The sequence below is a fragment of the Lepidothrix coronata genome, unplaced genomic scaffold, assembly GCF_001604755.1.
Source record: "Lepidothrix coronata isolate B3197 unplaced genomic scaffold, Lepidothrix_coronata-1.0 Scaffold99, whole genome shotgun sequence".
In the NCBI taxonomy this organism is placed as follows: Eukaryota; Metazoa; Chordata; class Aves; order Passeriformes; family Pipridae; genus Lepidothrix; species Lepidothrix coronata.
Window position 1 is genome coordinate 2,703,715 of NW_016690279.1, and position 12,308 is coordinate 2,716,022.

Consider the following 12,308-nt stretch of genomic DNA (forward strand, 5'->3'; position numbering starts at 1 on the left):
CTTGGCTTTCAGAATGTGGTTACTTCAAGTCTTTAAGCTCCCTGGAATCATGAAAGCAAATATTTATTCTTCGCATTTGTTTTTCTTTTAATGAAAATTGGGGTTGTTATTCAATCTCATGGTTCCAGCACACGTGGCTTCAGGACAGACACCAGCTAGCATTAGGCTTGCCAGGAAATAGTGACAGCTGGCAACACCATCAAACATTTGTTTGGGCTTTTTCCTCAATACACATATGCTTTGTGCTCAGAGCAACAGGGAGGTTGAGCCCCTTGATTTACAATAAATCCTCCCAGGAGAAAGAAATCCATCTGTCTGGGAAAAGTTAGAAAATATTTTTGCATTTATTTTTCTTTCTTTTTTTTTTTAATGAATACAAACTCTAGTGAAGAAATATTCCTGTTTCCATTGGAAGGCAGAAAACAGCAAAAATTAATGTACAATATCGAGGAATACTTGGTGCAAATGGACCAAAAAGGATTCCCCACTGAACATGTCTACGTACAGAATAAAAGGTTGCTGCAGTTGGAAAAGACAGCCGGGTTATTATGGGGGGGTGGGTTTTTTTTGCATTCAATCTCCCAATTATAAATAATCAATGTGATTTACAAAATAATTTACAGAAAATGATTGGATTCATCATTGCAATAAATTACTGGGTGCGATGCCAGCGGCGTTGAGGCGACGGGACCCGTCCGACACCATCAGCACGAGGAGAGGCGGTTCATTTCTGCCCTGGAAATCAAGGGACAGACCTGCAGCTCCTCTGGCTGAGCTGGCTCGGGTTCATCCCCACCAGCTGTGGTTCCACCATCCCCATCCTCCCGAGAGGCCAGAAGTGACTCAGGTCGTGCAGGGCTCTGAGAGCTCCAGCCCTGCTGGCCCCCAGCGAGGTGGGAGGGCAGGAGGGCTCCTTTCCTGGTTCCAGCTGTAAACCAAAGGTCACATCCACGGGGCTTTGGCACAGGCAGGCACAGAGAAACAGGGCTGGGGGCAGGAGGGAGCAGAGCAGGCGGGGGCAGACCCAAGGCTGGGGCAGACCCAAGGGGCTTGGGTGAGACAGGGCTGTTCCTCGGCCTCTCGTTCGTCCCTGCAGGACTCAGAGCATTGTATTTTTGAGGTTGCTGCCCTCAAACCTTCTGAGGCCTGAAGGAGTCGCAATGAAATTCTTATCGTGTTATGAAGACCTATAAATCTGTTATCAGCCACTCATTCTGAGCTGAAAGAGTGGCACTGGACTGGAGAAGTGGATTGTATGGCACATCTTAGCATTAAAGCTGGGTCTGAACTGAGATCCTGAGTCACAATGCTCCCAGCACTTGGGCAGCCCGAGACCTGGGTCCAATCTGTGAGGCTCAAGCTCTTCTCACCCTCACAGGTCTCTCCCCTTCTTATATCCTTCCCCCCACTTCCTTCCAAAAAGGCATCCTGTGGTCTTCTTCTGACTGCTGAGGAACAGTAGTGAGGCCAGTGATATTTTGGGCCAGTGCCACCAGCCTGTGTGAGGATGACCCCATCCCATTAGCTGAAATCTCTGGAATCCCATGGTCCCCCAAATTCCCAGCCCAGGAGGCAGTAAGTGGTGTAAGGGAAGGATTTGGCAGTGGTTTCCTCTCTGAGCCTTGTGGTGAGAGGGCATGCATGGCACAGAAATTACAAAACCCCTCAAAAGGCAGAAGGATCCAAGTAGAGGACAATCTTGGTGGGCCAGACTTTGCTCCAGTATCAGCTGAAAAGATTTGTTAGACCTGGCTGGGGGGGGTTAGTGTGCTGGAAGGTGACACCCCGCAGAGACCTGGGACTAGCCAAGGCTGAGGAGCAGTTCTGGGCAAATCCCATGTGCTTCACCTGCTGTGATGCTCCTGGGGGAGCTTCCATCTCCATCAGGTTTGGCTGGACTAGGGACTGTCTGGGGAGTTGTGGGAGGGGAGCTCTCCGTTCACACAGCACAGAGAATTCCTTGTTGGCAGGCTCTGGTGTGTGCTGAACCAGGGCCGAGGTGGCAGTGGGGGAACAGCCAGCTGCACTGTCCCCAGCCAGTCACTGCCATCTCCCCACAGGGGGAGGCAGGAATCTGGCCCTTCTGACAAGGACTGAGGGTTTCAGTAGGGCTTCAGCCTCAGTTCTGGGACTCAGGGCTGCCCATGGCACATACTGTCCATAGCTGCAGGAAGACAGCTTTTGGCGGTGGTGGACTAGTCCAATCAGCAAGTCCGTGTGTTTGTGCCCAGGGACCTCTGGATGGCTTCTCTTTTCACAGTGACAGAGTCAGTTTGGGCTTTTCTCCCACATGGCCTTCCAGAGGAGGCCAGCTGCTCTGCAGGTTGCTAGATGACCTCCTGTTTCGTGATGGCAGGCTGTGGGATGGACGTGGGCTGTTTTGCCACGGTTGCAATGGCTCCAGGCAGCAGCTTGTATTGCTCTGGTCCTGAGCCCGCAGGTGGAGATGGCTGTGGAGTTTCTGGAGTAGCTACAGAGAGAGAAACAACATTAGAAGAGGGCCTCATGGATCTGGCAGCACTGGGATCTGTCCTCAGCCTTGTGGGGTTCAGGTGTCAGCACAGCAGAAGTTCCCAAGGGCCTCTGTGTTTGCTGTAAGGCAGCTCAGACACACAGGGATGGTTTGGTGCCCCAGAAGAACCACAATAACAATGAGGGGACCTGCTGGCATTTTGACCCTTACTGGCCACTTTTTTGGTCAGCTCAGCCCAAGTTCCCAAGGGGTGGCCCCATATGGTGGACCAGATTCTCCTGTGATTTTGCAGAGGGAAAACTGAGATGTGTTTGAACCATTCAAGGGAAGGGGAGCCTTTCCACTGATTTCACTAGGCATTGGATAGTATCATTCATCCCTTAAGGGCTATGTAAAGGTTAGTCTGACAAGGAATATCTTGTTGAATCAGTTAGTCTAGCCTAATCTAATCTAACCTAATCCATGTCTCTGTTTGTCTTTCCCTCTTTTCTGCATAGGAATTTCTCACACACTCATTACCAGAGACTCTGTCTTGCTTGGAAATTCCTTGCAAGGTAGAAGCTACCTCCATAGGCAAGCTGGAAAGTTCCTGGGAGCTCCTGGGAGCTCTGTGTCCCTCTGGCAATACTCACACATCTGCCCGTTGTGCATCTGAGGAGGCATTGTGTTGGCCACAATGACGTTTGTTCCCAGGTTCTCCTGGATCAGATGAGGGTGCAGGGGGTGGTGGGCGTGCGGTGTTTCACTTGATGAGCCTAAAATGCAGCATATGACATTTGTTTCCACAATGGCAGAGGGAGACAGTTCAGGTGGGCAGACCCACTGCACCAAAGGGTCCAAGGCTTTGTGCACGATCAGCCTGTGTGTAGGTGGTTGGAGCACACCCTTCCCTTTTTCCTCCATGAATACCTTGAGCCACCTAACCCTTGTGTGCTGCCTGCATTTCCTTTTATACAGGATCATATTCCTGAGTCACCTCTACGTAAAGAATAGCACAGTGGCAACTTTTCATTTTGTTTTGTCCCATTGGATGCTCCCACTAGAAAATCTGTGACACTCTTTCAACCTGAACTTTCAGACTTTTCTGTTTTGATGGCTCCCTTCTGGCAGAGGAGGATTAGTGAAATGGGTGCCTGGTAGGAGATTGGGGTTGCACAGCAAATCTTGTCCATGTGCAGAGGGCTGGGGACACCTCTCTGTAAATAGATGCACAGCTAATGCATTTCTTTAGGTGAGGAGAAGTAGAGGACCCTTAGTTACCACTGCCAGTGACAGGGGAGATGATTTTGTGTGAGTCAAAGGCTGACCTGCATACAGGCTATCTCCTAAATTTCTCAGGTAGGGAGCAGTGGATGTTCTCCACCATGGAGGTTCTCAAGGGGAGGGTGATCAGGGCCTCACTGAGAGGCCTCATGGAGCACCCTCAAGCACTCACCTCCCAGCAGCATCTCCTGCAGCAGGTTGTCAATCTTGGCCATGCCGAAGAGCTTGACAAACTGGATCTGCTCTATCATCTGCCAGGTGATGCTCTGCAGCACAGGCAGCAGCAGCAGCAGCTCCCCGAAGCGGCCCCGCGAGTCGTACTGCCGGTCGTTGATGTAATCCTCCAGGCTCACCTGCACCTGGTACCGCATCCGCTTGATCTTGGACGGGTCACTCAGTCCTTTGGCATCTGGAACAACACACACACACCCCCCAAGCTATCCAGGCTGTTCCCCAGGAGCTGCCTGTGGTGAAGTCTGGGCACAGCCTGAGGCAGGCTGTCTCCAATTCCGTGTTCTTTGCTGTAGTGGGCATTTTTTCTCTTCTCAGGCTGAATTCTCCCCTCCCTCTAAGAACAGTTCAGCCCAGAGAGGAGACCAGGCAGCATTTCCACAACTCAGGGCCAGTATTGGTCAGCATAACCCAGACCTGTCCTCTCTGAGGGTAACCCTCCCCAAGCTGGAGCGTACCTGGGTCAAAGAAGATGATGGCTTTCAAGCAGGCGTATTCATTGTCGTCTATCTGCAGCTCCTGGAAGGGGAGGACCAGCTCGTCCAGGACACGGTTGGCCACACGGTTCACCTCCACCAGTTCGGGGCAGTTCCGTGGGATGATGTGGTCATTTCCTTTGGACAAGCAGCACAGAGACCATCACCTTGCCATTGCTCAAAACTTATCAGGGGTGACTTAACAAAACCCAGGCAACCAACACTGAGATAATTTTGAGGGTGGAGGAAATAAGAAGTTCCCCCTTCTGCCCCTTCCCTGTCCCAGCCCACCAGAAACGCTGGTCTGTGTTGCCAGAGCAGCCTCTCATTCCATGGGAGCCACTCAAGTGAGGAGAAGCTGACTGAGGAGTGAGAGCTTTTTTCTCAATCACACCACAGCCTGCTTACACAAACCTGGAGGTGCACTGGGAATGTTCACAGTTCCCCAGCTTTGTCACATGTCATGGCCTTGATGTGAATGCCTGCCAAGCCTCCCTGCACCCAAAGGTTGTGCTAGGCTCGCTAAAATACAGAAGGGCTCAAGCCATTACCCTGCAAAAAGGATGTCCACAAACACTGAACCACCCTCTCCTTCACCCCAGCGGGGAAGCATCACAGAAGCTGATGGGCTGGGAGCAGAAATGCACTCCTTACCTAGCAGCAAGACATCCTTGAGCACCATGGACCTCTTGGCAGCTCCCAGTAACAGATGTTCCCCTGCGTGTGCGCGCAGCAGTGCTACCTGCAAGGGCAGGGAGAAGTTATTTGGGTGATGCAGAGGCAGAGACAAGCAAGAGAGAAAGCCCAGAGCTCCTGTACTGCACTCAAGGATAGGGAGTGAGAGCCCCTCTGCAGTCACAGTGAGAGAAAGATCAAAAATGGGTTACTTCTGTGCAAAACCTGTTATAGGTGCAGCAGGACCAGTAGACAATTGACAACACCTGAAGCATCCCATATTCAGGACACATGTCATGAGCAAGACCATGCCAGACTGTCCCAGGACCTCACACCAGCGTGGGACATGTTTACAGGGGGCTGTTTGCAGAAAAGGCAACTCCTGCCAAGTGCAGAACCAGGGACCAAGCTCCATCCTGAGAACTGGGGAGAAGCACTGCTGTGGACAGCTGCTCTCCCTCTGGGCTGTGCCCACCTCCCACTGAAATCATGCTCATGGGGACCCACGTCTGGTAACCCTCTGGCCACTTATTCCCTCCCCAGCCATGGGAACTGGAGCCAGGGAAGCCAAAGGCATGTTTTTCTCTCTTGACGTTAATGATTGAAGTGTTTAATTTTACACCCTCCAGCGGCTCCTGAGAATGTTCTGAGTCTTTTGCCCTCCTTCAGTTAAAAATTTCAGAGATATAGGCAGAAAGGGAAGTTAACAATTGGACACCCTGACACAGAGGCTTCTTAATGTCCTGCCAGGAGCTTCTGCTGGAGAAAACAATCATTAAACATTAATAGATCCTGAAAAGTATGTCCTGGTGGGAATGGTCCCTTTTTCCAGTGTGTTATCCCTCAGCATCTGACAAAGCCAAGAGCAGTCTTACCCTACCAGAAATGCCAGGAGAATGTGTCACCCATAGAAGAGAGCTCTGGTTAGGAAAGATGCTGATGGCAGAGAGAGGGAATTTTTGTTTTTTGCAGACGGTGAAAAACGTTATGCAAAATAAACAGAGTGGAGATCCTTGCAAAAAGACTACGCACACATGACACTGGGGAGTCTTTATCTAGATGCCAAAATCTAGCCTCTCTCTATCACTATCCAAACATGGGTGGATATGTTGGCTGAGCTGCTTGTAATTACCAGAGCTGCACAAAACTGGGCTTCCCTATCTGACAAAACTTTGAGAAGGATGGAAAAACCTGCAAGTCCCAGGGAGGAGCAAAGCTCTCACACAGAAATTTCCTGCCTAATGAAAATTAAGGAAAGTGCAATTTGTAACTATCCTTTTTGTTTCCCTAAAATTTGCTTGTTTGAGCAGGGTTAAAGTCAGTTACTTCAACAAGGCAAAGCCACCTCATTTGATATTTGTTCTTGCAATGATGAACCTAAGACACATCATTCCATTGTGAACTAGGATAAATATAAAAGTTGTAACACAGCAAAGTAGAAATGGCTTTGTCCCACCAAACCCAGTACTCTGACATTTTGTTGAAGAAGAATAATGGGTTGGGTATGACCTTTCTTATAAAAATGTTGGCAGTGATGATTCATTCTCAGGCAACACTTTAATGGCAATGTAACAGCGTTTCCCAACGTTGTATGTACCCACTGGACACCTCTTGACTGGCTGTCCTGCCCCTTGGGCAGCTGCCTTTCACAGTTTTGTTCATTCCTACTCCCTGGTATTTCTGTCCTTCCTCCCACACTCCCCTGAGCATCTGCTGCCACAGTTCTCACACTGTCCTTCAAAAGCACGGATGGCATTCATTGATTAGTTTTAATGCAGTGGAGTGTTTCCTCCCAAGCCCTTTGGGACAGGTTGGGAACTGCTCATGATGGGGGATGGCTGGGCATAACAGAACTATTTCAGTCGAGACGAGCCTGTGGAGGATGCTGAGAGCAGCCTCTCCCCGTGGGAAGGCAGGGTTCTGACTGGGTCATCTTTAGGTTTTGTTTCCTTCTTGGAGAAATTTTGCAGTCCCACACTTGTAAAATTGTGGAAATTGCTGTAGTTTGCGGAGTTGTTATCCAGGTTTAGGGCCTCTGTTTCAAGTGGCACAAGGATTTAATGTGTTGTACAGAGCTGCCTCAGACCCCTGGGGATCTGATCAGCTGGATACTCTCAATTTCTAGACATCCTTTTTCTTCATTATATAAAAATTACCTCTAGGTCAACAGGGCTGGAGACTGGTGCTAGCTGAAGGGAATACATGGTGGGTTTATGACTGTTACAGTGGGCAGATTGGAAATACCTTCCTACCTGTGAGAGGGCCTGTGCTGGCCACTGCCAGAAGTGCTATCCCTTCTCTCTGTGCATCCCCACCAGCCACATGTGCTGTTCAAGGCTGGGCACATATCATGTCCCTCAACATCTGTTGCAGTCCTCTGAAATTTAGACTTACACAGGAGACCTGTCCTTGCATCCCTTTGAGGTCACTGAGATCCTGCAGTGCAGTTTTACAGAGGACATCAAACCCTCTGTGCTTACCTGGGTTAGGGAACGCACAAATGTCATTTTAGCAATTTGTGTTAAATGCAAACATATCCCTGCTTTTTAACCCTGGGGGAAAAAAAAGACTTTCTATTGCTTTGGGAGCAAATTAGTGTTTAGCTTAAACAATTCCACACTATGGGTACAAACACATCCCCAGGTGAAAAACAGAAAGACAGACAGACAGGCACATGAGTTTTTAAGTCTTGAGCAGACCTTAGGCCAGAAATCTGTCCTGCTAATTCTGATTGCCCCAAGCATCTGTATAGCACTTCAGGTTTTCAAAGTGCTGCTCAAACTGTAATTGATAAACAATTGGCTGGCTGACCCCTGCAAAATGTGCATCTGATAGTGTTCCTAATTTGAGCTCAGTGTTATCATGGCTGTGCTCATCGGCTGATTAGCAGCACATGGCATTGTATGGATGCCTGGCCCGTGCTGGCATTGTATGGATACCATTCCCAATCAGCTGCAGCAGTCAGGATAACAGAGTGGACAATGCACATTTTCTTTGAAGGTCTCAGCTGTCCTTGGCTCCCCGGGGAAGGACAGGGGGACTTGCCTGGTCATCCAGGGGCAGCTCACAGAAGGCAGGGATGTACTTGGCCCACTCCACCAGCACCAGCAGCTGCTGCTTCATGGACTCACACACGTCAGAGATACTGGCAATCTTCTTCCCTCGGATGTCTCCGTTGATCACAGACACCGGAGATGATATCTGGAAGGAGGGAAGAGATCCTTCAGCCTTCAGTGCCACAGAGGGAACACAGACAGGAAAATCCCCAGCCCCTGGGTTGTGCTGATGCAGACTCCAGCATCAACGATTAGATTACTTTTTTTTCTGTTGCACAACCAGCCCCCAGAATAGGTGACCCAACATAACTCATTTAAATTGAGATCAGCCCGGGGACCTGTGAACATGGAATGCTTCAGAGCCGAGGCTGGGGATCATCCTGGTAAACTGTAATGCCTTGAATAGACTGGAAAGCACAAAAGAAATGTTTCTAAAGCCAGGATCTACCTCCCACTGAACAAATGTGCTCAGTCAAGACTCAGGAGGGAACAGAGGGGACGGTGTAGCAGTCAGCCTCACCGGTAGCAAGGAAATGTCCACCCAGTGCTGCTGCACAAGATACTTGGTCCCACCAAAGGGCAGAGAACTGCTTCCTCCTTCCACCTTGCTCCAGAGCCAGTTCTTGGCCAGAGCTGGAGACGTGCAGGCTCTGCTTCTCTCCTGAGTCACCATGAGCACACCAAGTCTCTGCTCAAGGCAGCTTTCCAGGTCTGACATTGCTTTCTGTGAGCACCAGGTCATAAATTATCTGACCTTACCCACTTTGAATTGCTAAAGACAGACTTCAAAGACAACAATCTCCCACCTCCCACCAGCTTTTAGTCCTTTTGGCAAAAGTGGACAAGTGCAAGCATGCCCACAACACAGGCCACGTTTGTTGCATGACCAATTATTTGTGACTGAGAGGCAAATGGGGCCATTTCATTTGCAAAGGACAAGCCTGAAAGCTTTGCAAGTAGTGTCACACAGAGCTGGACAGGACATCTCCCCCAAACCGGGCACCCAACCTCCTGCCTGCTTCTCATGCATAGCTGCTCACCCAGGCCATCTAAAAATTTGCCCTTAGTCACTACTTTATCCTTATGCTTCTGTAAGCAATTAACTCAACCCCATGGCTGCCCTCTGCCTGCCCTCTGTGCTCTTGTACAACATCAGCTCTTCCTGTCCTGTTCCTGCCAGCGTTTTCAGCTTGGACCCTGCCAGCCTCTCCAAGGAAATGGAATTCAAATGCCACCTGCATTTTTTTTTTTTTTTTGCAGGTTGCATTACCTGGAGGCTTTCCAGATCACCAGCTATTATTGAATAAATAAGATTGTAAAAATCTCACCATGTATTACCCTAATCAGTGGGCCCGGAAGGCTTAGCAAATAAATAAAGACCTCTGAGTGAGTGACCCTAGATCTTGGAGAAAGCAGCTCCTCAGCAGTATCTTGTTCTAATTAGCCAGGCACATAAAAGTTACCAATTACCGTGCTGGAGCCTGCCTTGTTTAATGAGTCTCTCTGTGCTCTGTGGGAGAGCAGGAGCTCCTCTGGATTTGTCCATGGTGGTAGTTTTTATCAGCAGACTCTGCTACAGGCTTACATGTGATGCCACTGCAGGGCTCTGAGTCCCAGAAATGTCCTTCCCTTGAGATGACTTGAGACCCCCTTATCTCACACCTCTGGGAGCAGCACCAATATTATTTTTATGGGGTATGTAAATATATTTTAGGAAAAGGTGAGATAGGGGATGAGTTTGGATGTGTTTCCTGTGTACAGGATTGGTCCTTGGCCCTTCTGGCACATCACCTCCTCAGGGAAGTGGATCTTACAGCCTGAGCCTCATGTGGAGCCCAGACACAGCAGATCCTGTCCTGGAGCACCTCCCAGGGTAGCCTTCAGGGTAACATGACCCTTGAAGCAATTAAGAACAGGGACTGCCAACACAAACCCCTCTTCATTTTCCCCAGGACACGAACTGCTGCTCTCCCCAGCTCCCATGAACAGTGGCAGTTCTTGCCACCAGCACAGCCCCATCCTCATCACTTGTGCTCACAGACAAACCCTCCCCACAGTGTGCATCCATCCTGTCCTGTGTCCTCCCACAGAGTGCTGAGCTGGTGTTCACCACTTGTAATATCCAGACTCTTAAACCAGAGCCATCTTTTCAGGTGAGCTCTGAAACTCTAGGAAATCTTGGCAGTATGCTAGTGGAAATGGGGAATGTCAGCAAGAACTGGAAAAGATATCTACATAAAGCAAGAATGTAACCGATTCCTTGTGAAACTGTGCAGGAAGCCAGAATCTGAAGATCCTAATGGCCAAGGGGGAAGGGAGGCTGCTCATGCAGGGCCAGCCCCTCGTGGACTTAGGCAGCCACAGCTCTTTGGATTTCAGTGGTTCTACCCTGTTTTCTTCCAGCAGGCTCTCCAGCCTTCATGTGTCTCATCAGAGCAGAACAAATCATTGCATATTGTTACAACTAAGTTCTGGACCAAGGAGAAATAAAAGGGGTGGTTTCAGGTAACAAATGGTTTTTGAAAAGACAGTGTTGAGTTGGCAGATAAGTCACTTACTTAGAACAGAGGTGGTAATTCGAAGACTCAGCTATTAAATAGTCAGCTGGCTCTATGAGCCAGATAGTGCCTGATGCTTTTGTATTTGGTAAAGAAGAAGGAAGAGGTACCTGCTGTGCCAGGACTTCTGCCTGCAGTAGGGCATTGATGGAGGGCAAGCTGCTGTCCTCGTAACTTGATCTGCGGGTGCTGATTCGGTCCCGTTCGTTTTGTACAGCTGCAAGAAAGTATTTTGGCTGAGCTGCAGGTCGTTCATGGCAATGCACACCAAAAACTAGCACAGACTCTTGGCATCCCCCTTCCTTAGCTGCAGTTTCCCAGCTTCCCTGCCAGGCAGGGTGGAGGAGCAGCTGTGTCTGGTTTGTGACGGGATGCCTGTGAGAGCTCACTACATCTGGTGGTTCTGATTTCCTATTTGCTTTATTAGACTTCCCTGGGATGGGGTCACCTCAGAACCCAAACACCTGTAGAGTTTAATGGGAAAATTTCCTCTCAAAGGATCTGAGCTTTTTTTGTTTCAAGATACAGGGTCTGAAATGGTGGCCCTGCTCACGTGTGCAGCCCAAAGCTGACGTGTGCAATGAAGGGGGCGAGTACCTGCAAGGCTCCTTTGTCCACAGGACTCCTGCGAGTCCATTTGGGAAGCTCTTGCACCAGATGGGTGCAGTTGGAAAACTTCCATCTAAGCTACAATAAGGAAAGAAGTGCAGAACTACTCCTACTCATCTATCCAGAGCAACAGAGCTCTCTCACACCTTGCTGTAAAAGCGTTGCTCATCCTGTATTGTAAAGCCAGGACAGATTTGACCCCAGTGTGCCTCCCTGCTTGGTCTAGTCTTGAGGACCTGGGCTTTGAGTCCAAGGTGGCAGCAGCCAGAGCAGCAGCAGTAGTGCCAAAGGGGAGGATTTGCCTGTCTGTCTGTCACGAGGCCACGGGCTGGATGTAACTCACCCTGGCCGTGCCACTCAAAGGCGTCTGCTCAAATAAGCTATTGATTGGTGGCACAGGAACCAGAACAGTGCCTGCCTTGGGCTGGTGGCTCTCTGGATTGATACGTTCTCAATGTATAAATCCACCTGATAAAAAGCAATAATGAGGCTGGGCCAGGAGAAAAGCCCTGCAGTCAGCGGCTGTAAATAGGAGCTCTCAAGGTTATGCTGCTTGTTATCAGTAGCAGGCCCCCGAGTTCAGTCACGCCATGATGTTTTCCAAATGTTTGCTCAGTATTAGCTGGTCATGCACCTAATGTAACTTCTATTGAATATTAACAGACAACAGCACAGCTCTGGGCACGGGATGAGCGGACGCTGCAGGGAGAAGAGGATTCCTATGTTCTTCAGGAAAAGCCAAGACAAGTTCCTTGCAATACCTCATCCCCTTTAACAGAGAAGAAATGTTCCTGTCCAGAGGTGTTCCTGCAGGCCACCCAGGTACCACTGGTACTTCCCTGTTGTCTTCAAGGACCTTTTACTCCAAAGTTTCTCCTTGAGCAGGTGTGAACTGGGAGGAGCACAGGGTTTAATTTCTCTGTATGGAACAACAGGACCAAGTGCCTCCCGGTTGTCCCTTTGCAGA

General features: G+C 49.5%; 1 protein-coding gene across 3 annotated transcripts in view; it reads right to left on the reverse strand.

Annotated features, from left to right (window-relative positions):
• The window catches only part of HNF4A (hepatocyte nuclear factor 4 alpha), a 35,117-nt gene continuing 22,809 nt past the window's right edge, over positions 1–12,308 (reverse strand). The window contains exons 4-10 of one of the 3 annotated variants that reach the window (XM_017822605.1): positions 10,843–10,949; positions 8,164–8,319; positions 5,098–5,185; positions 4,426–4,581; positions 3,909–4,145; positions 3,106–3,228; positions 1–2,470 (exon numbers count right to left, since the gene is read on the reverse strand). In XM_017822605.1, the coding sequence (XP_017678094.1) occupies positions 2,328–2,470; positions 3,106–3,228; positions 3,909–4,145; positions 4,426–4,581; positions 5,098–5,185; positions 8,164–8,319; positions 10,843–10,949 (1,010 nt within the window). In that variant the 3' untranslated portion in view covers positions 1–2,327. The remainder of the gene's footprint in view (positions 2,471–3,105; positions 3,229–3,908; positions 4,146–4,425; positions 4,582–5,097; positions 5,186–8,163; positions 8,320–10,842; positions 10,950–12,308) is intronic. The other 2 variants (XM_017822603.1, XM_017822604.1) reach the window with 2 other exon arrangements.